At 50.1% G+C, this 21,398-nt stretch overlaps 2 protein-coding genes across 2 annotated transcripts in view; one reads left to right on the forward strand and one right to left on the reverse strand.

The window, feature by feature from the left end:
* SLC39A11 (solute carrier family 39 member 11) overlaps positions 1-21,398 on the forward strand; it is a 363,731-nt gene that overhangs the window by 14,973 nt on the left and 327,360 nt on the right. The gene's annotated exons all lie outside the window — the stretch shown is intronic.
* Positions 11,877-18,247, reverse strand: SSTR2 (somatostatin receptor 2). The gene is made up of 2 exons (XM_020911172.2): positions 17,929-18,247; positions 11,877-13,687 (listed from the first exon to the last, which is right to left on the reverse strand). The coding sequence occupies exon 2, from the start codon at positions 13,594-13,596 to the stop codon at positions 12,490-12,492; it is 1,107 nt and encodes a 368-aa protein (XP_020766831.1). The 5' UTR covers positions 13,597-13,687; positions 17,929-18,247; the 3' UTR covers positions 11,877-12,489.

A 21,398-nucleotide genomic window follows, 5' to 3' on the forward strand; every position in this document is an offset into this window, starting at 1 on the left:
TAGGGCCACCCAAGATGGACCGGTCATGGCGAGAGTTCTGACAACACGTAGTCCACTGAGAAGGGAATGACCACCCACTTCAGTATTCTTGCCCTGAGAACCCCATGAACAGTATGAAAAGGCAAAAAAACCCATCCATCACAGCACATAGTCAAAACCCCTTTTGCCTTCGAGGTTACTGGAGGCTTTTTCTGGGTGTCCCAGGTTTCCTAGTATGGGTAGAGCATGAAAGGAGAAAGAAAACTCCTTTCAGTCTTCAGAGATGGGGATGGAAAGGAGCCCAAAGCCTCCTGTTACCTCCGCCACCTTCAGAAAGGGGGAGCCAAGAACGATGCCGGGACTGCTCAGAACAGCAGACAGGAGGGCAAAATGCATTCAAGAGCGAGTGTGAAGAGTCTTCAGTCTCCTTTGGTGATGATTGATCTGCTGTTTCTAAATACCCGCTGTTGTTTATGGTGTGTGACAGCTGGAGAATATGCTGGATAGAGTAACTCTGGAACAAGGAGTGAGGATGACTGGGAGGAATTCACCGTCCACTAGACCATCTTCAGCGCGTCTGAAAGTCAGCACCACTCACTCTGCACTCTGTTCTTTCCTAGTGAGATGGTTCTCGGCTCCTGGAAACTCAAATGGAGACCTTTCCTGGGGAAAAGGCTTTCAGATCATCCTGGGGAGTTGAATCGTTCCTTTTCTTTGGAATCCACTGGGGAGAGTGGCGGCCCTGTGGGGCTGAACCTGGCTGATTTCCTCCTCCAAACACATCGTCCTTAGCAGGTTGTTCTAACTGGAAACCTTTTCCTCCTACTCCATAAGCTGTTAATAAACTGCTTCTGTCTGAGGCAACACCAAGATGGGAAGGCTGGAGAGATGAAGAGGCATGAGTGAGGCTGATACCCGTAAGGGTTCTTGGCCTCCTTAATCAATAGAAATTGACCAAGCCAGACAGCAAATTCAGACAAGGCTCCATTGGGGCCCCTGCTACAGCAGGAGAAGCGAGAACAGCAGGGTCCCTTGCTCACTCCCCAAAGCTAGCTTGCTCCTTATACGGGGCGAGGGTAGGGGGTGTGTTCAGGGCATCAGGCTGCAGGGCTGGCTTCGGGGTGTGCCCACCCACCAGGTGGTGGTGTGCGCAGGACACGTTCCCTGCGCTCTTGCTCCTGACACCCACTGTTTGCTCCTGGCTCTTCAGAAGTGACAGTAGGGATTTTTTTTTGGTCTTTTCGTATCTTTGGTCCATGATTGTGCCCCGCCCGTGCATGCACGCGGTTGTTTTTAGTCTCAGTCTCTTTGTGTTTTGTTGCTGGAGGAGAGGTGTGTCGAGGTGCAGGCACTGCAGCAAAGGGCCTCAGGCCCCAGAATGACTCTGGGCTAGAGCTGTCGCGGCTAAGGTCGTGGAGGAATGGGGTTTCCTGTTGCAAAGACAGTCCTCAGGCCACACGGCGTGCCTGAGGATGTGACCTGTGCCACCTGAAGCCCCTGGAGCAAGCAGAGGGGGTCGCGTGAGGCTACAGGAGGGAAGGACCTGAAACAGCTGAGGCCTGTCACCTCCCAGAGGAGCCATAATGAATAACACAGCACCATCCACTCGGGAGAGCTATTTGGGAGACTTGCCTTTTATTCTTTTAGCTGATGAATAATTTATTCAAACAAGGCAAAAACATCTCCACATTGTTTCCTTTTCTACGGAAAGTGGAACGTTTTAAATAGATTACTTTCTTTTTCAACAGAACTTACTTCAGTCTGGTCCCAGGAATTGTTTTTCATTTTAGGATTCATAAATAGTAACGCATATGCACCCATTACAGCCAAAACAGCATGCTTGCATTTCGGATCGTCCGCATTATTATGGTGACTCTACCGACATACGGAGAAAACCCTCCAGCTCTCCCCACCACGCTCTTCTGTTCAGGCCAGTTCTGGCCTTCCTGGTACAAGCCTCTATAGTCAACTTCCTCATTATCTCTTTTAGTCAGAAATTTGACATCTCCATTATCTTTCTCATGAACTTCGATTGCTCTGTGAACTATTGGGATGTAGGAGACTATTTTAATCTGAAAAAAAACAAAAAAAAGCATTGTAAGTGGAAGCCAAATTGAGTCTTGATCCAGTCTGAGCCTTTGCTCTAGAAGTGTCTAGACTTAAAAGTGGCAGTGGAGCTGGAACTAAGCTAACTCTAAATCATCTTGCAAATGAACCCTGGAGACTCCTGTTCACCAAGGAAGGCTCTAAGAACATGCTGTTCCCCATCACTTACTGAAAGAGAGTGAAAGTCGCTCCGTCGTGTCTGGCTCTCTGCAGCCCCAGGGACTGCAGCCCGCCATGCTCCTCTGTCCCTGGGATTCTCCAGGCAAGAATACTGGAGTGGGTTGCCATGCCGTCCCCCAGGGGATCTTCCCGACCCAGAGATTGAACGCAGGTCTCCCGCATTGCAGGCAAATGCTTTACCGTTTGAGCTACTCAGTTCATCAAGGAAGGCTCTAAAAAGATGCTCTTCCTCGTCACATACTGGCTGGTACTTCAAAATGCATGGGATGAGGGGCTTCCCTGGCAGTCCCATGCTTTCAGTTAAGATTCCATGCTTCCAGTGAAAGGGGTGGGTTCAATCCCTGGTCAGGGAACTAAGATCCCACATGCTGCCTGCCCCCCCCCCCAAAAAAAGAAAATGCACAAATGCACGGGGTGAGCTGATACAGGTGTGTCGAGCTGTGAAAATGGACTGGGTGGAACAGTGTGTGAAGGGAGGACTTCTTTTATCTTGAAGACATGCTTTTGTGGAGGTGTGTTCATGGTTGAGAAAGAGAACTGTGATTCATTTTCTTGGTGGCCGAGCATCTCAATTCCCCCGAAGTGTTCAACCTCAGTTTACATGAGGAAGCTGGCGGGGGTGTGTGGGTGGGGTGGTTTTGGTTGATGGGCTTGTGTGTGCTCTGTCGTCTCTGACTCTTTGTGACCCCATGGACTGTAGCCCGCCAGGCTCCTCTGTTTATGCAGTTTTCCCAGGCAAGAAGACTGGAGTGGGCTGCCATTTCCTCCTGCAGGGGATCTTTCCGACCCACAGATTGAACCCACATCTCCTGTGTCTCCTGCATTATAGGTGGATTCTTTACCGCTTGAGCCATGGTTGGGGGTGGGTGTGGGGAATGCCTATTGAAACACTGTCTTCAGTAAGGATTGATTTAAAAAAAATATTTGGAGTGATTTTTATGCAAAGAAGTTGTCATGTGTTTCTTATGCAAAAGGATTGCTCTGAGCAGGACCCGTGCTTTAGGTTGGTTGACTGGTGGGAATGATTTGTAGTGAATCGTCCACACCCTTTTGCCAATCCTTTTTTTTTAAACTTAAAGTGTTGTTGCAGGGACAGTTGGCTGGGGCTTGGTGTGCAGACTGTGGCTTGGCACAGAAACCTCTGGATGAAAAATTACCGCCGGCACAATGTCCTCCTTCCCCATCGAGAAAGAGGTGGCTCAGTATCCTTAGACTTCAGAGGACTTAGTCAGATTCTCGTTCTCTTCCTCGGTTGAGAGCCTTGGCAGTTCTCCGATCTGAGACCTTGCCCCAGAGACACAGATGGTGTGCTGTGTGTGCATGCGAGTGTGCGTTACATGTCCACTTCCTGTGTGTGTGCAAGCATGTCACATGCACACGTGTGAACGCGTGTTTCACGTGCACTGGCATCCCATGTGTGTGCCCCGGCTCGGTGGCGTGGTCTGTATGTGTCCGAGGAAGCTCAGGGCAGCGAAGGTACCAGTTGAGCTGAACTTGAGAGACTAACTGATTTAGGCCACGGCACGTGACATGCAGGATCTTAATTCCCCAACCAGGGATCAAACCTGCACCCTTACAGTGCAAGTGTGGAGTTTTAGCCACTGGACCACCAGGGGAGTCCCTGAACTTGAGAGCCTTGGAAAATGGTCCATTTTGCTGGAGAAGTGGATGTGGGTGAAGGGTAAGAAAATAGCTAAGCTTTCATTGTGTTATATAAGAACCTGTTTGGGGTTCTTGTTAAAAAAGAACACTCATGCGAAAAAAAGATCTGGTCTCAGGAATGGACCATATTCCCTGGGCTGGGGGGCAGGGAGCCTTGAAGAAATTGACACCCAGCCACCTTCCAGACCAGAGGTGGGATACCGCCCCAGAGGGTGTTGCTGCCTTTGGGGCACCTGGTGCATCTGTAGATAGTCCTGCGGAGCTGGTGGCCGACCTTCCTGTTTTTGGCCGTGCCAGGAAACATGCAGGATCTTAGTTCCCCCACCAAGGCTCGAACCCATGCCCCTGCAGTGGAAGCTCGCAGTCTTAATCACTGGACCGCTTTGGTGGAGGTTTAGTTGCTCAGTCGTGTCCGACTCTTCTGACCCCGTGGACTGTATCCCAGCAGGCTCCTCTGTCCGTGGGATTCTCTAGGCAAGAATACAGGAGTGGGTTGCCATTTCCTTCTCCAGGGGATCTTACCAATCCAGGAATCGAACCTGGGTCTCCTGCATTGCAGGCAGATTCTTTCCTGACCGAGCTACGAGGGAAGCCCTTAGTCCTCTTTTGAGACTAGCCGTCTTCTCTCAGGACCCCTGTTCTGGCTACCTTGTAATCTACTCCTTATAAGGACCTGGGACCACCGTGTCTCCTTTGTCCAAACTACTGCCGTCTTATTTGGTAGATCACAGCACACCCCTCTACTTCTCTTCACTGCCAAGGGACGTTCTCTATTGCTTAAGCAACTGGAGGCCGCAACCACTGAGGACCTGGTGTGGGTAGAGCCTGGGAAGTCATTCCAGATTTCTTTGTAAGTGGGCCTTGCATCCCATTCCTGGACGGCTTCTCTGAAAGGACGGGGTGATCTTATCTCTAGCCAGGACACCCCTCTTCTGCTTCCGGTCCTTGCAGGATCTGGACACAAACCTGCCCCCTCTGGACCAGACATGCGTCCTCCCCCAGGGCTGGTCCTTCAGTGATACCAGGAGAGCAGAGAGCGATGAAACAGAGTCTTTCCCTCCCCTTGCCACCTCCCTCCTCGCCCAGCTGGAGTTGACGCTCTGCGTCATCAGCTCTCTCATGCTGAAAATCTTCGTCCTGCAGGAGCAGACGGAACCCAGTCATCGAGTCACAGCATTTCGTCTAATGATATTTTACTCACTTTTCTTCTTAGGAGAAACGATAGTGTTTTCTGTTCAGCTTGGTTAAATCTCAGCTAATATTTAGCGCTTTTTTTTTAAGATCTTTAAAAGAAAATAAGTGTATTATTTACTTGTTTTTGGCTCGGCTGCGTCCTTGTTGCTTCGTGGGCTCTTCTCGAGTTGGGGCGAGCGAGCTTCTCATTGCAGTGACTTCTCTTGTTGCAGAGCAAGGGCTCTGGGGCGCACGGGCTCAGGAGTTGTAGCCCATGGGCTTCTAGGTGCCCCTTGGCACGTGGGATCTTCTCAGACCAGGGATTGAACCCTGTGTCTCCTGCACTGGCAGGCAGACTCTCCACCACTGCACCATCAGGGAAGCCCTCACCTCTATTTTTAAGCGTAGGCCGGACGTGTGTAACCTGACACATCTAAAGGGGACAACCAGGCCCCCAGCCTGTGTTCAGTCACCGCGGACTTGAAGGGGAGGGCGGGCAGTCAATGGAACTGGCGGTGGGAGTTGGGAGGGGATGTGAAGCCTTGACTTGTTATTTTCAGCCCTGAGCGTCTGTCGACTCTGGTAGCAGCTACACAAACTTTTCAGCTGTAAGTAGAATACAGCCCCTGATGCCTACTTTCTAGATGAGCTTCTAGAAAAAATATTAGAGACTCTGCCTGCGGGAACTTTCCTAGAAATTCACATATTAGAAGCAAAACAACCACTCAAGGGAAGGTTTGCTTTGGTAGAACATTTGATAGGAAATTCGGTAGTTTTGAATCTGGCAAAAAAATAGAGATTAGAGAAGTGGCTGATTATAAGCTATTACTTATAAGCTTGACATCCTGGAATGCGAAGTCAAGTGGGCCTTAGGAAGCATCACTACAAACAAAGCTAGTGGATGTGATGGAATTCCAGCGGAGCTATTTCAAATCCTAAAACATGATGTTGTGAAAATGCTGTACTCAATATGCCAGCAAATTTGGAAAACTCAGCAGTGGCCACAGGACTGGAAAAGGTCAGTTTTCATTCCAATCCCAAAGAAAGGCAATGCCAAAGAATTCTCACACTACCGCACAATTGCACTCATCTCACACGCTAGTAAAGTAATGCTCAAAATTCTCCAAGCCAGTCTTCAATAGTACATGAGTCGTGAACTTCCAGATGTTCAAGCTGGATTTAGAAAAGGCAGAGGAACCAGAGATCAAGTTGCCAACATCTGTTGGATCATCAAAAAAGCAAGAGATTTCAACATCAACTTCTGCTTTACTGATTACACCAAAGCCTTTGACTGTGTGGACAAAAAACTCTGGAAAATTCTTAAGGAGCTGGGAATACCAGACCACCTGACCTGCCTTTTGAGAAATCTATATGCAGGTCAGGAAGCAACAGTTAGAACTGGACATGGAACAACAGAATGGTTCCAAATACGGAAAGGAGTACATCAAGGCTGTATTATTGTCACCCTGCTTTTTTAACTTATATGCAGAGTACATCATGAGAAACGCTGGGTTGGATGAAGCACAAGCTGGAATCAAGATTGCTGGGAGAAACATCAAGAACCTCAGATATGCAGATGATACCATCCTTATGGCAGAAAGTGAAGAAGAACTAAAGAGCCTCTTGATGAAGGTGAAAGAGGAGACTGAAAAAGTTGGCTTACAACTCAACATTCAGAAAACTAAGAGCATGGCATCTAGTCCCATTACTTCATGGCAAATAGATGGGAAAACAATGGAAACAGTGACAGACTTTATTTTTTTGGGCTCCAAAATCACTGCAGATGGTGATTGCAGGCATGAAATTAAAAGACGCTTGCTCCTTGGAAGAAAAGTTATGACCAACCTAGACAGCATATTAAAAGGCAGAGACATTGCTTTACCAGCAAAGGTCTGTCTAGTCAAGGCTATGGTTTTTCCAGTAGTTATGTATGGATGTGAGAGTTGGACTATAAAGAAAGCGGAGCACTGAAGAATTGATGCTTTTGAACTGTGGTATTGGAGAAGACTCTTGAGAGTCCCTTGGACTGCAAGGAGATCCAACCAGTCCATCCTAAAGGAAGCAGTCCTGAATATTCATTGGAAGGACTGATGCTGAAGCTGAAACTCCAGTGCTTGGCCACCTGATGCAAAGAACTGACTCATTGGAAAAGACCCTGATGCTGGGAAGGTTTGAAGGCGGGAGGAGAAAGGGATGACCGGGGATGAAATGATTGGATGGCATCACTGACTTGTTGGACGTGAATTTTAGTAAGCTCCGGGAGTTGGTGACGGACAGGGAGGTCTGGCTTGCTGCGGTCCATGGGGTTGCACAGAGCCGAACACGACTGAGTGACTGAACTGAACTGATGAGCTTGATCTGCCAAATAGTGTGATTTTTGTGATGATGAGCGTTTCAGAAACACTCATCAGACCTTCCCCATCACATAGGGAACCTTTTAAAAATAAAAATATTTGTCTGGCAAGTGGGATCTTCGTTGCGTCATGAGGGATCTTCCCTTGCGGCACACGGACTCTCTAGTGATCCATGGGCTTAGTGGTTGTGTCTTGGGCCTAGTTGCTCCGTGGAGTTGGGATCTTCGTTCCTCAGGCAGGGATCACACCCGCATCCCTTGCTCATTGCAAGGCAACTTCTTAACCACTGGACCACCAGGGTAGAAACAACACGTGGAACCTTTTGATGATTCTCCTGCTATGTTCTTTTCAACAAGGCCAAAGTTCCTGTCTGTCTTTTATTGAAACTTGACCGTCTTGATTGAATAGCCCCATCTGGGGCTGATTGAAAGTGAAAGTGAAAGTCGCTCAGTCCTGTCCGACTCTTTGCGACCCCATGGACTATACAGTCCATGGAATTCTCCAGGCCAGAATACTGGAGTGGGTAGCCTGTCCCTTCTCCAGCGGATCTTCCCGACCCAGGAATCGAGCTGGGGTCTCCTGCACTGCAGACAGATTCTTTACCAATGAGCTGCAGGGAAGCCCTTGGCTGATTATGTACATCTGTCTTGACAGCCATCCACTTGCTACTCCTGTCAGTGACCAGGCTGTGCACTTTTTCCAGCATGGTGCTCCTGTTAAGAGCAGCTGGAGCCAAACACTTTGATACCTAGATTTTGTCTTGGAGGAGAGGATGAATTTGTTTATGCAGACTCCAGGTCATTGCCAACTCTGGAAGTCTTAGCAACCAGGCTACATTTTCTTCTCTGCCCACCATTTATGAGAGATAAATAAGTTTATGCAAACACAAAAAGAGATATGATTATAAGATGAAACAGTCGGCTGAGGGCCCTGGGTTCAGGTCCCTGTCCAGGTGCCAAAAGAAATAAATAACCAAAGCAAAATTAAAAAAAAAAAAAAAGATGAAATGGTCAGAAAAGTTGTTACAGAAAAATGCATGCCATAAACTGTTATATATAGAATGGATAAGCAACAATGTCCTACTGTATAGCACACGGAACCATCGTCAGTATCCTGTGATAAACCATAAGCGGAAAAGAACATGAAAAAGAATGTGTGTAACTGATTCACACTTTGCTGTACGGCAGAAATTAGGACAACATTGTAAATCAACTATTTCAATAAAATAAAATGTTTTTAAAATGCATGCAATAAAATCACACATGATTACTCAAGACCAGCTACACGTTCATCTCAGGGCTGCTGAGCAGTCACAACCAATGGAGCATGACACCTCTTTTCTTCTTCATGGTGGTGGTTGGTGGTTTAGTCACTCCGTCCTGTTTGACTCTCTTGCCACCCCACGGACTGTAGCCCGCCAGGCTCCTCTGTCCCTGGGGTTCTCCAGGCAAGAACACTTGAATGGGTTGCCATGCCCTCCTTCAGGGCATCTTCCTGACCCAGGGATCAGATCCCCGTCTGCTGCATTGCAGGCGGGTCTCCTGCCTCGAAAGCGGATTCTTTACTGCGGAGCCACCAGCAGTAAAGAAGGGAAGCCCCTTCTTCTTCAGAAAAACAAGCAAAAGAAACACAGCATCCTTCCATCCTCCCATGTCCTTATGTCCTCCTAGACTGTTCCAAACTGTGACATGAACTTCACCAAAGTTCCAGTCCCACGTGCAATCTCACTCAACTCTCTGTGTTACTGAAAGACGAGCCGACATCAGTCAACACGGGCCTCAGTGTCCTGCCGCCTCTGCTGATGCCTTTCTCATTACACCCACTTAGATTTAATCAGCTCTTTGCTACCCATGTGAATAGAAGGTTAGATAGTAGCTTGCATAACCCAAGTGCTCAGATACCCTAAAATCAAAGTGGTGCATCACTTTTTTTTCTTCCTTACCATCCAGCAGATCTGTCTTCATAATTATCTGTCAAGTGAAGCCTAAGATTAAATTTTGAAACTAAAATTGCATTAACATTTAAATGAAAATATGTGTCCCCTCCTTTGGAGAAAAAAGAACCTAAGAGCAAATCATCGTAGAAAGGCATTGTTCGTGAAGTGGAGAATCCTTTCTCGTAGAGTAGAAACATGATGGCTTATTTGGGCAGAATTATAGCATCAATGGCTTCCCAGGTGGTACAGTGGTAAAGAATCTGCCTGCCAGTGCGGGGGATGTGGGTTTGATCCCTGGGTCAGGAAGATCCCCTGGAGGAGAAAATGGCAACCTCCCTGCAGGCAGCTTTCTCTGATCGCAGAGGCCTGAGTGCTCTAAAACTTGTCTGTCTGCCCTGAAATTACTTCTACTAATTCTGGGTCCCTTGGAATCACTTCTCTTAAGTAAATGTCAACATTTATGTAAAGGCCCAGGAATATCTCATAATAATGGTAGGGGCTTCCCAGGTGGTGCTAGTGACAAAGAATCTACCTGCAATGCAGGAGACCTCGGTTCCATCCCTGGGTCAGGAAGATCCCCTGGAGGAGGAAATGGAAACCCACTCCAGTACTCTTGCCTGGGGAATCCCATGGCAGAGGATCCTGGTGGGCTACAGTCCATGGGATCCTACAGAGCTGAACTGAAGTGACTGAGCACATATAATAGTGGTAAAGTTGGGTTTAAAGCATTTCATTGCGAATCTTTGCTTATTTTTATGGAAGAGGATGCAGGGGAAGGGGGGAGGGAGGGGAAATCGCTGTCCATCAGTTGTGGCTGCTAAGATGTCCTGAACTCTAAACTTTCTTTTAGTAGTTTTGTGGGATGTCACTGCAAGTATATTTTTGGCCACAACATGAGGCCTGAGGCATCTGTTTTCTGATCAGGGATGGAACCCACACCCTCTGCAGTGGAAGCGTGGAGTCTCAACCACTGGGCCACCAGGGAAGTCTGTTTTGCATGCGTTTTTTTGTGTGTAACAACTTTCTTTATAGTCTCATAATTGTACTTCCTTTTATTTCTGCATGGGCTTATCTATCATCAATCTTAAAAAAAAAAACACATTTTTAATTTATTTGGCTGTTCGGAGTTGGGGGGATCTTAGTTTTGGCACACAGGATCTTCAGTTGCAGCATGTGGGATCCAGTTTCCTGACCTGGGATTGAGCCCGGGCCCCCTGCATTGGGAGCACAGAGTCCTAGCTACTGGGCCACCAGGAAGTCCATATCATCAGTGTTTTTGAAGACGTTTTCTGGGCCTCAGTCAGTGCTTTGGGGGAGGAGGTGGCATGAATTACCTAGGCAGATAGAACAAAAGCAGCATGATGACCACAGGTGGAGTTCTTGGTCATCCTGACAGCCCGTGCTTAGGGAGCCAGAAGAGGCAAGCTCGTTTTTAAATATGGTGAAATTCATACCTGAAACCAAACGAGTGAGGCTCTCATACAATCCCAGAGACCATGGCATCCTTGCAAACACCCGAGTGTGTATTTGTACCCCGAAAGTTGCGATCGGTCAATAAAATGGGCATTGCCTCTCTTCCTGTTGCCCGTATACAAGCCTGTCTTCAATTTCAGGGACAGAAAAACATCACTGATGGTGTGAAGTGCCTATGTGTAATGGTGCTTGAGGAATAATAGCTCAGGGAGCCCGTGGATTAAAGGTCGATGTTTATTGTGTATTTTGTGGGTGAGGAAGGTGGCACGACCACACCTGTGAGGGATGGGGCTGCCTCCAGCACTCACACCATACCCCCTGCACTTGGCATATTGATTGGCTGGCACGTGTGCTGATGCTTTTGGAACCATGCCCTCAGATCTTCCACGTGCACTGTGATTTTACTAGCGCCCAGCTTTGTAGCAAGTTCTTAAAAAGTACCTTTGAGAGGTTGTTGAATAACATTTTCATTTTCTTTCATTGGGAAAACATGTCTGGCATTTTAAAAAACCCCAGCTTTATGGTTTCTTATAAAGGTGTAATTTTGCTTCGTTCTTATTTATTTATTTTCATGGTGAGGAGAATAAAATTGTTGCCCTCTAAGAATGATTGTCCATTTTTTGCCTTGCACGTCAGTGATTTTCACCCAACCCCACTGCCCTCCATGGCTCCCTAGGAACAATTAAGGCAATTTAAGAAGAAAATGATGCAATCTTAGAGCAGGCCATGTCTTGATAAATACAATGATCGATGACCATAGCCACTTAATGTCCTTCTGGAGAGATGAATAATCCTTTGATTATATCTAAGAGGAGGAAACAAATGAATTTATGTTCTGGGTCTTAAATACCTTGTCCCTCTCTCCTCCCCACCCTTTTTTTTTTTTTTTAAACTTTGATTTAACTTGCCTGAAATTAATGAAGCAAAAACTCAGGGACAGAGGCCAGTTTTGTGAGGCTGGAAGCTTATACAATTTAAGGAGACCTTTTTAAGAAAAAAAATACAAAAATATCTTACTTTTACATATTTTTCTTTCTTTCTTTCTTTTTTTTTTTTTTACAAAAGCATATGACCATGTGAACATACCACCCAAGCAAGAGAGATCCCTGAAGCTTAAACTTTATTGGCTTCATGGTAAGTCCATTTCTGCGGGTACCACATTGGAATAAACATCCCTCTATACTATGCATATTTGAACTTGCTCCTTGTCTTTGAACTCAGGAAACACACCTAGGTCATGGCTATACAGGGACTAGATAAGGATATGCAAGTATAAATGTAAGACCACAAGATTACGTATGGGGTTTTAAACACACAAACACGTAGAGTTTTCTGTTTTTGTTGCATTTCAGTTGTTTCTAAAGGTCTCACCCAGGCGTGATCTCCTCTTCTCCAGACTCAGAATTGTCTGCCTGCGTCTAAATGTTCCCTTTAAGGGGGGCATAATCAGTTTAATACATCACTCCTGCAAGCCAAGTCAAACCCTGTTCTCTGCATTGGACTCCTGCTGAGCAGATCCCCATTCTAGAAGCCCGGTGATGGGTGGGAGGAAGCAGGGGGCTGGGGCTGGGGAGCGCACGGCCCTTTGGCAGAGCTTGGTGCCTGAGTGATGGGTTTCCAGGCAGTTCAGATGCTGGTCTGGAGGTCCCCGTTGAGGAGGGTCCGCTGGGTCTCCGTGGTCTCATTCAGCCGGGATTTGTCCTGCTTACTGTCGCTTCTCTCCCCGTCGTCTGCGCCGCTCACCTTGACCAAGCAGAGGACATTCTGGAAGCTCTTCTTGAAGTTGTCGGACAAGAAGGCATAGAGGATAGGGTTGGCACAGCTGTTGGCATAGGTGAGGACCACCACGAAGTCAAACATGCCTTTGAGGGCTGGGGTGGGACTGATGGCCACCGAGACCGAGGAGACATTGAAGATGTAGAAGGGGAGCCAGCAGAAGATGAAGACGGCCACCACGATGGACACCATGCGGGTGACCTTCTTCTCAGACTTCTTCCTCTTGGAGGAACCCACTCGGATGCCGGAGGACTTCACCTTGATGATGATGAACAAGTAGCAGAGACAGATGATGGTCAGGGGCACCAGGAACCCCAGGATGAAGGCATAGATGATGAACCCCGTGTACCAGGCCCCGGATTCGCCTGGCCAGTTGATGGTGCAGCTGCTTCTCCCCCACTGGTTGCTCCGAAGGCCAGCATATATCATGATCGGCAAGATCACCAGCAGAGAGACGCCCCACACAGCCATGTTGATCATCTTGGCTGTCCGGGGTCTCCTCCACTTGGCCGACTTGATGGGGTGGACCACAGCCAGGTAGCGGTCGATGCTCATGACCGTCAGGCAGAAGATGCTGGTGAACTGATTGATGCCATCCACGGTCATGACCACCCGGCAGATGGCCTTGCCGAAGGGCCAGTGGACCAGAGCCACCTGCATGGCCAGGAAGGGCAAACCCAGCATGAAGAGTTCGTCTGCGATGGCCAGGTTGAGGATGTAGATGTTGGTGATGGTCTTCATCTTGGCATAGCGGAGGATGACGTAAATGACCAGCGTGTTGCCACACAACCCAATGATGCAGACCACGAAGTAGATGAAGGTGAGGACGACGTTGCTGGCCAGGTCGTAGTACGGCTCTGTCTGGTTTGAAATGTTGGCTGCCCCCACAGAGCCACTGAGGTCAAACGGAGAGGTCAGCCAAGGTTGGGTCTCATTGAGTTCAGACGCCAGATCCATGGCTGCCTTCTAGTCTTAGGCTAGATCCAACCCGCCAGAGGTCTTATTCTCACCTTCATGGGTCCCAGAGGCAAAGGATCCACTGTGACATCTGCAAGGAAGAAAAGAAGATTGACTCATCTGCCAGAGGTTACTTGAGCTCTCACCAGCTTCCCGCTGTTTCTGGTTTGGCCTCTCAGACACTCTTCGGTTGAAAAGTGTGTTGTGTTTCACACCAGTGTGAGCGCTACCAGCTCATTCTCCCCAGCACGCAGGGCACTTTCCAATGGTGGGGAAGGCTTTGAGTGAAGTCATCCCAGTTTATCTTGTCATCTTTGGTGACACACACATGGGAGTTGACTCTACCTGTGAGACAGCGGTTCCTACAAGCTGGGCTGATCTGAACGTAAAATGACAGAGCCTGGGGAAGCCCTGCCTCAGAAGAGTCTGACACCTGCGTTCCTGGTCTTTCCCCCTTGAGGAAATCTATGCTGACTTCACAGCTGCTTTGGAGTCTTTCTAGTCTGAAAATCCCATAGTGGAAAAATCCCAGACTTTAGAGGTGAAAAAACCATGGTGACCACGTGACCCCATGCCAGGCACTCAACCACTGTCTCCTTTGTTAAAATGGGGGTATCATGAAGATGAAGTCATGAAATGAAGATGAAAATGCCTCGCACTGTGCTGGGCTCCTAATTTGAACTCTAAAAATGTTGTCTTTTCTCCCTTTTTCATTTTTTGTTGCTGTCCAGTGGCTCAGTCATGTCTGACTCTTTGGGATACCATGGACTGCAGCACGCCAGGCTTCCCTGTCCTTCACTATCTCCCAGAGTTTTCAAACTCATCTCCATTGAGTCGGTGATGCCATCCGACCATGTCATCCTCTGCCGCCCTCTTCTTTTGCCTTCAGTCTTTCACAGCATCAGGGTCTTTTCTAATGAGTTGGCTCTTTGCATCAAGTGACCAAATACTGGAGCTTCAGCTTGAGCATTAGTCTTTCCAATGAATACCAACTTATTTCTAATTTATTGAAATCTGCCTACACAATGAACCAGTTTATAGTCTTAAATATTAAAAAGAAAGATCTGGCTTGCTTTTATATTTAAAATGTAGGCTCTAGTTGATTTTTATTTCCTCTCTTTTTCTCTAATACCCAATGCTTGACCTCTTGGTGCCCTGGAGAATCCTTTCCCAAGTCCCCCATCAGGATGCTGGGGATCTTTTTACACCCCAGAGAATTTGCCTGTGATCCTCTAATTAAGGGCAAAAACAGGATCCAGGATCGAGGAAGGCAGGCTTATTCACAAGAGTGAATTTGAAACACTGATTCACATCTACTGTCTCCTTGACCTTCCAAACAATCCTATGATGTGGGGATAATTATCCCCGTTTTACAGATGAGGAAACTGAGACTTAGTGAGTTTAAGGAACTTGCTCCCATTCCCTTAAGCATTACTGGTGAAGTTGGAATTTGAACACAGGACAACCAAGCTTTCTCCACTTTTCACAGCATCACAGCCACTGCTCAGTGGTTGGAAAACCAGTGACTGATAACTGGGCTTTGGTTTGCAGCAGCCGACTCTGGTCTTACCTCCATGCCGAGAAAATAATGGGGGCACTATCGGCTTGGTCTAAGATGTAGAACAATAGCTTATCATGTAATTAAATGATTTATCTACAGTCATTTAAAAATTATCCCTGGGACACTTCTTTGTCATACAGGAATGAGCCAGACACGGAGGTGACGTCTTAGGAGGGGAGACAGGAAGGGTACCAACTCTTAGGGTGTGAGTTGCATGGAGATGTGAACGAGGGACTTGAGGGTGCTTTTCTCTTCTAGGAGATTCAGAGGCTTCGCATGAGAAAGTTTGAGCTGGGTCTTGAGTCCCTGAAGTGGGAAGTAAGGACGGCAGGGAAGAGGTCCCTCTGGGAAGGGGGAAGCTGGCAAAGCGGTGAAGCGCTCAGCTCATAGCGGGAGGAGTCCACCTGGAGGATGCATGTCCCCTGAGCAGGGTGCTTTCCCTGGCGCCTGAGTGAAGACTGGACATTGTTCCTTTCTGCTTGAAGAGACTGCTGATGAGTTATAGGGGAGTTAGCCAGCAACAAGTACTGCGGGGCGCTTGCCCACATTTGCCTCTGGTTCATTCTGCACTGCCGGGAGCACTGTTTATCTTTTCTGTGCTGACTTCCCCACCACACAACTATCTGGAAAGTGGAGGTCTGGGGGCTTCATGGTTGATCTTTCTGCAAAGTACTTTGGGGACCCAGAAGTCAATATCTGAGTTGGGTAAAAAGCATAAACTGGCAGCAATTAAAAACAGAAGCTGTGAAGAAACTGTTTTTGATGTCCTGGGATTAACACAGGCTGTTTCCAATATCATTTCTAACTGTTTTGTTATTTTAATTCTTCCAACCCAGAAGCCTATTTGAACCACCTGCATTGGGGTGGAAATTTATCACTAGCATTTCCAGCATCCCATCTATGTGACCTGCAAAGTCACACTGTGATGTCTGGGCCAGACTGAAGACCCTGGGCTGCAGGGGTAGTGATGATGATGCCGGCAGGGGAGGGAATGCTGACCTCCAGCCCTGACTCTGCCTTTTTGGCTGAAGTCTCATGCAATGGGAAGGGATTGAATAGGGTCAGTTTTTTTTTTTTTTTTTTCCTGAGAAGCAACATTCTCCACCTTTGAGAGAGGCAGCCCCAGACAGAGTTCAGAGCTCACTGAAGGTGGCAGACTGGGTAAGCTGGTGAGCCAGTGCGGAGTGAGAAGCCTCCTCCGAGGAAGAAATGAGTTTGAATCACAGCGAATGTTATTGCATCAACAATGAAGTCAGTTGCCTCGGCTCTCCGAGAGACTTCTGCTTCACTGGCGTCTCATCAAAAGTGGACGCCAATGCCAGGCGTCACTACCTGCTAGATTGTGATTAAATGCACCAGGAAGTTTGGTTTTCTGCTTTATTTTTCCAGTCTAAGAATCATCGTTAGATATGGGAAATGCCTGATTGTTGGTTTCCTCTGAGCTGAGCCCAGCTCTGTTGGAGAGGAGGGTGAGAACGGTCGAGCAGCTGTCCCCAGCCTTTTTGTCACCAGGGACCGGTTCCAGGGGAGATGGTTTTTCCATGGACCCGAGGGCAAGATGGTTTCAGGATGTTTCCTGGAGGTTGGGGACCCCTGATCTAGAGCATCCCCTTCCATCCCAGAGGGTCTGTGGTTCCCAGCCTAAGAACTGAGCACTGGGAATGGGACCTCGCATCCCAGATGACCCTAAATCCTTTTCAGCTTCAGTTTTCCCTTTCTCTCCCGCATCTTTTCTCCATTTAGCCCCTACCCCACTTCGCTTGGGCCTCCTAACCCTTTCCCGGTGGCCGAAGCGTGAACCCCAGGGGTGGGGAGAGCCAACAGCCAGGTGCCAGCCACCCGGAGCTCCGGCGCGTAGGAGAAGCCGAGGCATCCAGAAGGGGCAGAGGGGAGAGGAAAGGTCCCCACCGCCCGCCCAGTGGGCGCCCCAGGCTGGCACAGAAAATCTGCCTCTGCACCATCCAACTCGCTGGCCATCAGACCCAAGGATTTCCTAAAGGATTCCCTGCTATCTCCAGAGGAGAAGGGATTAAGGATTGTCCTGCCAGCACCCTGATCTCCAAAGGCAGATCTGGGCCGGGCACCAGCGTCGGTTGGGAGCCGCCGACAGCCGCCGCCGGGGGATTTGGCCGGTGCCTCCGCGGGGTGCAGGCTGCTCAGAGACTCGGTCTCTCCAAACCTGGGCAACCGGTCCTCTCCACCCAGGTGGAGCAGACGCTACAGCGCTCGGGATCCGTGTCCCCGGCTGGGCGAGGAAGAACAAGGGAGAAGCCCCTCTTTTTTTTTTTCTCCTGCTCCGCTGCCTGCCACTCACAGGCTCGGATTGGGGGTAGGTGGGGGAGGGATCGGGGGCGCGCGCCGGCAGCAGCCGCGGCGATATCCCCCTCGCTAGCCTCGCTGTCCTCGCGTCGGGGTTCTGATACAGGCGGCTAGCAGAGAAGTCCCCGTCGCAGCAGCTGCCACCTGGACACTCGGCTGGGAGACCAGGGCTGGATAAGGGCGCACGCCGCGCACTTCAGCCTGCAGCTGTGCGGACACGTCCGTTCCAGCACAGGCGACCCACGGCGCCCCCCTCGCGCCGGGACACCGGGTGTCGTTCACTCCCACCGAAACCACCCGCGAAAGCCCCAGAGTGGAGAGCCACGCACCGGGACCCACACTGGGCACGCCGGGCGCGCACCTCCACGCAGCGCAGATGCACCCAGGTGCCCAAGTGCGTTCCTCCCTCTCAGATACCCACAGACACGCACACGCACGCCCACACACCTCACCTTTGCTTCTCCGCTGCAATCCGCCAGCTCGGCTCTCTGGCACCCCGGCACCCAGCGGCTGTCCGCAACCCAGCCCGGCGCCCGGGCGCGCAGCTGCCTGGCCGGCGCTCGGCGTGTAGAGCCGCCGGCTCCGCTCTGCGCGTCGCGCCTCGGAGCACCCGCGTGGCCCGCAGACCCCGGGAGCCGCGCCGCGGACGGAGGCTCCGGGCGCGGGGGAGCAAGCAGGCGCGCGCGGGTGGCTGCGCCGCTCGGACTGGCAGTGCGGAGCGCGGGCACCTCGGCTCCTGTCCCCACGCCCCCCATGACGTCACCGCAGCTCGTTCCGCCCGCCCGGTCGGGTGGGCGGACTGGGATGCGCTGCGGGAGAATCCCGGGGTGGCTTCGGGCAGAGGTCGCAGGCACCCGGGCTAGAGGCAGACGCGCGTGCGGGGCGCGAAGGGTCAAGCGATTTCAGCCTCCCCGAGATCGGTGGCACGGACAAGCGCTGTCTTCCCTCCGCCTTCACAGAGTCGGTTCTGTCTCACCCAGCCTATTTCAGACAGCTGGAGTGGCGGCCGGGCGACCTCTGCCATATCTGAATTCAGACAACTTTGCGAAGCAGTGGGTCATCCCCCAGGCGCAAGGCCCCCGGAAAGAGCGGGAGGAAAACGGCCAGGGGAATGCCCATCTGGATGCAGTGGCCAGCGCCCCTCGGCCCAGGGCTGAGCCGGCACTTGGTTCCAAAATTCAGGTGGGAGAGCAATCAGAGGCGCAACACTGGAGCAGCTCATCCCAACTCGACCCTCTCTCCACGACTTGGAGACGCAGGGGCCCTACAGCCATCCCCTTCCTTCACCTTGACCTTGGCCACAGCCCCTCCTCCTCCCCGCTGGGAGGGAGCAAAGGGAAACAGACATGCATGAAGTAGGGGTTGTCACATGCAGGTACAGCTAGTTATTTTTTGGCCGTGATGATTCAGCTTCTGTTCCAAGTTTAATAAGTCATATTCAGTCCTGCAGCCTCTCCTTCCTCACCCTCCTCCAAGTACACACACTCACACACAGATTCACACACACACACACACACACACACACTCCCCATCCTGAGTACAGTTTTAGAGGATGGGAAAACGGAAAGCAAATGCCAACTACAGTTTTCTCTGTGGGCTGAGCTGGCTCTGACTGTCCAGTGCTGCTATCTGCTTTGCAATTCACCAATGAATGTTACAGTCCAAAGACTGTTTAGCAGGTAGGGTAAGCCCCAGAGACCTGGGAAGGGGACTGGCAGGTAAGGTAGCAAATAACTGCCAATTTCTATCAGGGCCAAGCTGTGTCTTGGGATGCCCACCATGAGGGTGGAAATCAAGGTTGTGTCTCTTTCTGAGATGCTGGTCATCCTGGCGCTCGGGGCCAGATGGACGGGTGGTTGACTCGTGTTCCAGCCAGTCTGGGAGCCTGCTTCTCTCTGTGTGCCGGGCACAGGGGCTGGGCGCGTAGCTTGACACAAGTGGGGTGCCCCTGCTCACCACCAGCTGGACGATGGAGGGCTGGTTATAGTACCGGCGGCAGCACGGGTCGAACTCAAGAGAACGCCCCACACTCGGGGGGTAGGGTGGGGGACAGTGGCCACAGCAACTCCTGCTGCCACTTTCAGTTTAAAACCAGTGACCCAACTGGTTTCCAGGAAAAGGAAGATCCAGGAAACGCCTATTCCAGTCTCAAATTCCCTTCCTGGGAACCATATTATATTTCCAAAGGTCTTAAATTATTAGTGCCAAACTCCTGTGTCATTTAAAAAAAAAATCCATTTTCTAACCTATATAAGAAGTGAACCAGTGGCTCTCAATGTTCTCCCCACCAGCTCTCAGGATAACTCTAATGGGACAATGCATTCCCCCCCACCCCCCAGTTTTATATAAGTCTACCAGCAAAACCAGACTGCCCCTGAAGAACCAGCTAAATAACCATTTCTCTTCAGGGCAGCTTGCTGGGGTGATCGGTACGTGTGTTGGTTGCAACCTCAGAAGTTTCCCATGTGAAATTCAGAACGGAGAGCCTCCCCTGTACATGGAGGGCAAGGAGAGAAGAGGAAAGGCAGCCACTCCAGATCGGTAGGTGGCTGGTTTAAGAAGCAGAAAAGTCACTGATGAGGCTTTTCTTGGGCGCTGAAAGATGCACCCACTCACCAGAATCTTAGGAGTTTATAGAGGCCTTGCAGGAGACCTGGGCTTCGATCCCTAGGTTGGGAAGATCCCTTGGAGAAGGGAATGGCAACCCAGTCTAGTATTCTTGCCTAGAGAATCCCATGGACAGAGGAGCCTGGCGGGCTACAGTCCATAGGGTTGCAAAGAGTCAGACATGGCTAAGTGACTAACTACTTTCATTTTAGTGGGGTTCAGTCTGATGGTCTCAACAGCACACTGCTTTCAAGACTGTGTCTTTGAAATGGCTCCTAGCACGGGGAATGTTTGCAATGGCCAAAGGGGGAGGGGGCACAGAGCCTCTGATTGCCCCAGTACAGTTCTCAGGTCACACAGTGGTCACATCTTCTCCTTGATCTCCTTGAACAAGTCTCTTCATCTCGGATGAGCTGATGCAGTGACATCCCCCTTCACTGGCCTTTCCTTGTGACTCCTCCTCTCCGCTGCCTCCCTATATGGCAGGTAGAGTGAGTTCAGCCTAGAAAAACTACCGACAGATCCACTCACCTCAGACACGCCTGTCTCCACTGCAGGGCTGGGTGAGTGGGGTCTGAACAGTCTTGTCCTTGACAGCAGAAACTGCTGTTCAGTTGCTCAGTCGTGTCCGACTCTTTGCAACTCCATGGACTGCGGCACGCCAGGCTTCCCTGTCCTTCCCTGTCCAAACAATCTCCCAGAGCTTGCTCAAACTCATGTCCGTCGAACCAGTGATGCCATCCAACCATCTCATCCTCTGTCGTCCCCTTCTCCTCCCACCTTCAATCTTTCCCAGCATCAGGGCCTTTTCCAGTGAGTCAGCTCTTCTCATCAGGTGGCCAGCGAGGAGATCAAACCCGTCAGTCCTAAAGGAAGTCAGCCCTGAATATTCATTGGAAGAACTGTTGCTGATGCTAACGCTGAAGCTCCAGTACTTTGGCCACCTGATGCGAAGGACCTGTGTAATCTAGAACAGCTGTTGGTTTTGTCCGGGTAATGGAGGCCTCCCTCTGCGGGCTTTGAATGCCTCGAAAGAGCTGTTTGACTCTGCTGCCGCCTGCACTGGGCGGCTGCGCTCCGCTGCCGGTCCGTCTCTGAGTCCTCGTGGCCGTTCTCCCGGCTTCCCTCCATCTGCTGCGTGAAGTCTGCACTGTCACCCGTGGGGCCGTCTCCTTCCTCTGCGGCTTGCTGAGTAACTAAGTAACCAAACCTTGAGCTAGAAAAATAGAAGGGCTGCAGATGAGATAACCTCCACCCTGGCTTGTTTGATATCTTTAAAGCAATTAAATAATCCCTTCCCCTTGTTCAGCACTTA

Source organism: Odocoileus virginianus, chromosome 17 (assembly GCF_023699985.2).
Source record: "Odocoileus virginianus isolate 20LAN1187 ecotype Illinois chromosome 17, Ovbor_1.2, whole genome shotgun sequence".
NCBI classification, from domain to species: Eukaryota; Metazoa; Chordata; class Mammalia; order Artiodactyla; family Cervidae; genus Odocoileus; species Odocoileus virginianus.

Bases quoted from the DNA above. Each gene is read 5' to 3' on its own strand.
- SSTR2 (XM_020911172.2), bottom strand. From the start codon at position 13,596: ATGGATCTGGCGTCTGAACTCAATGAGACCCAACCTTGGCTGACCTCT.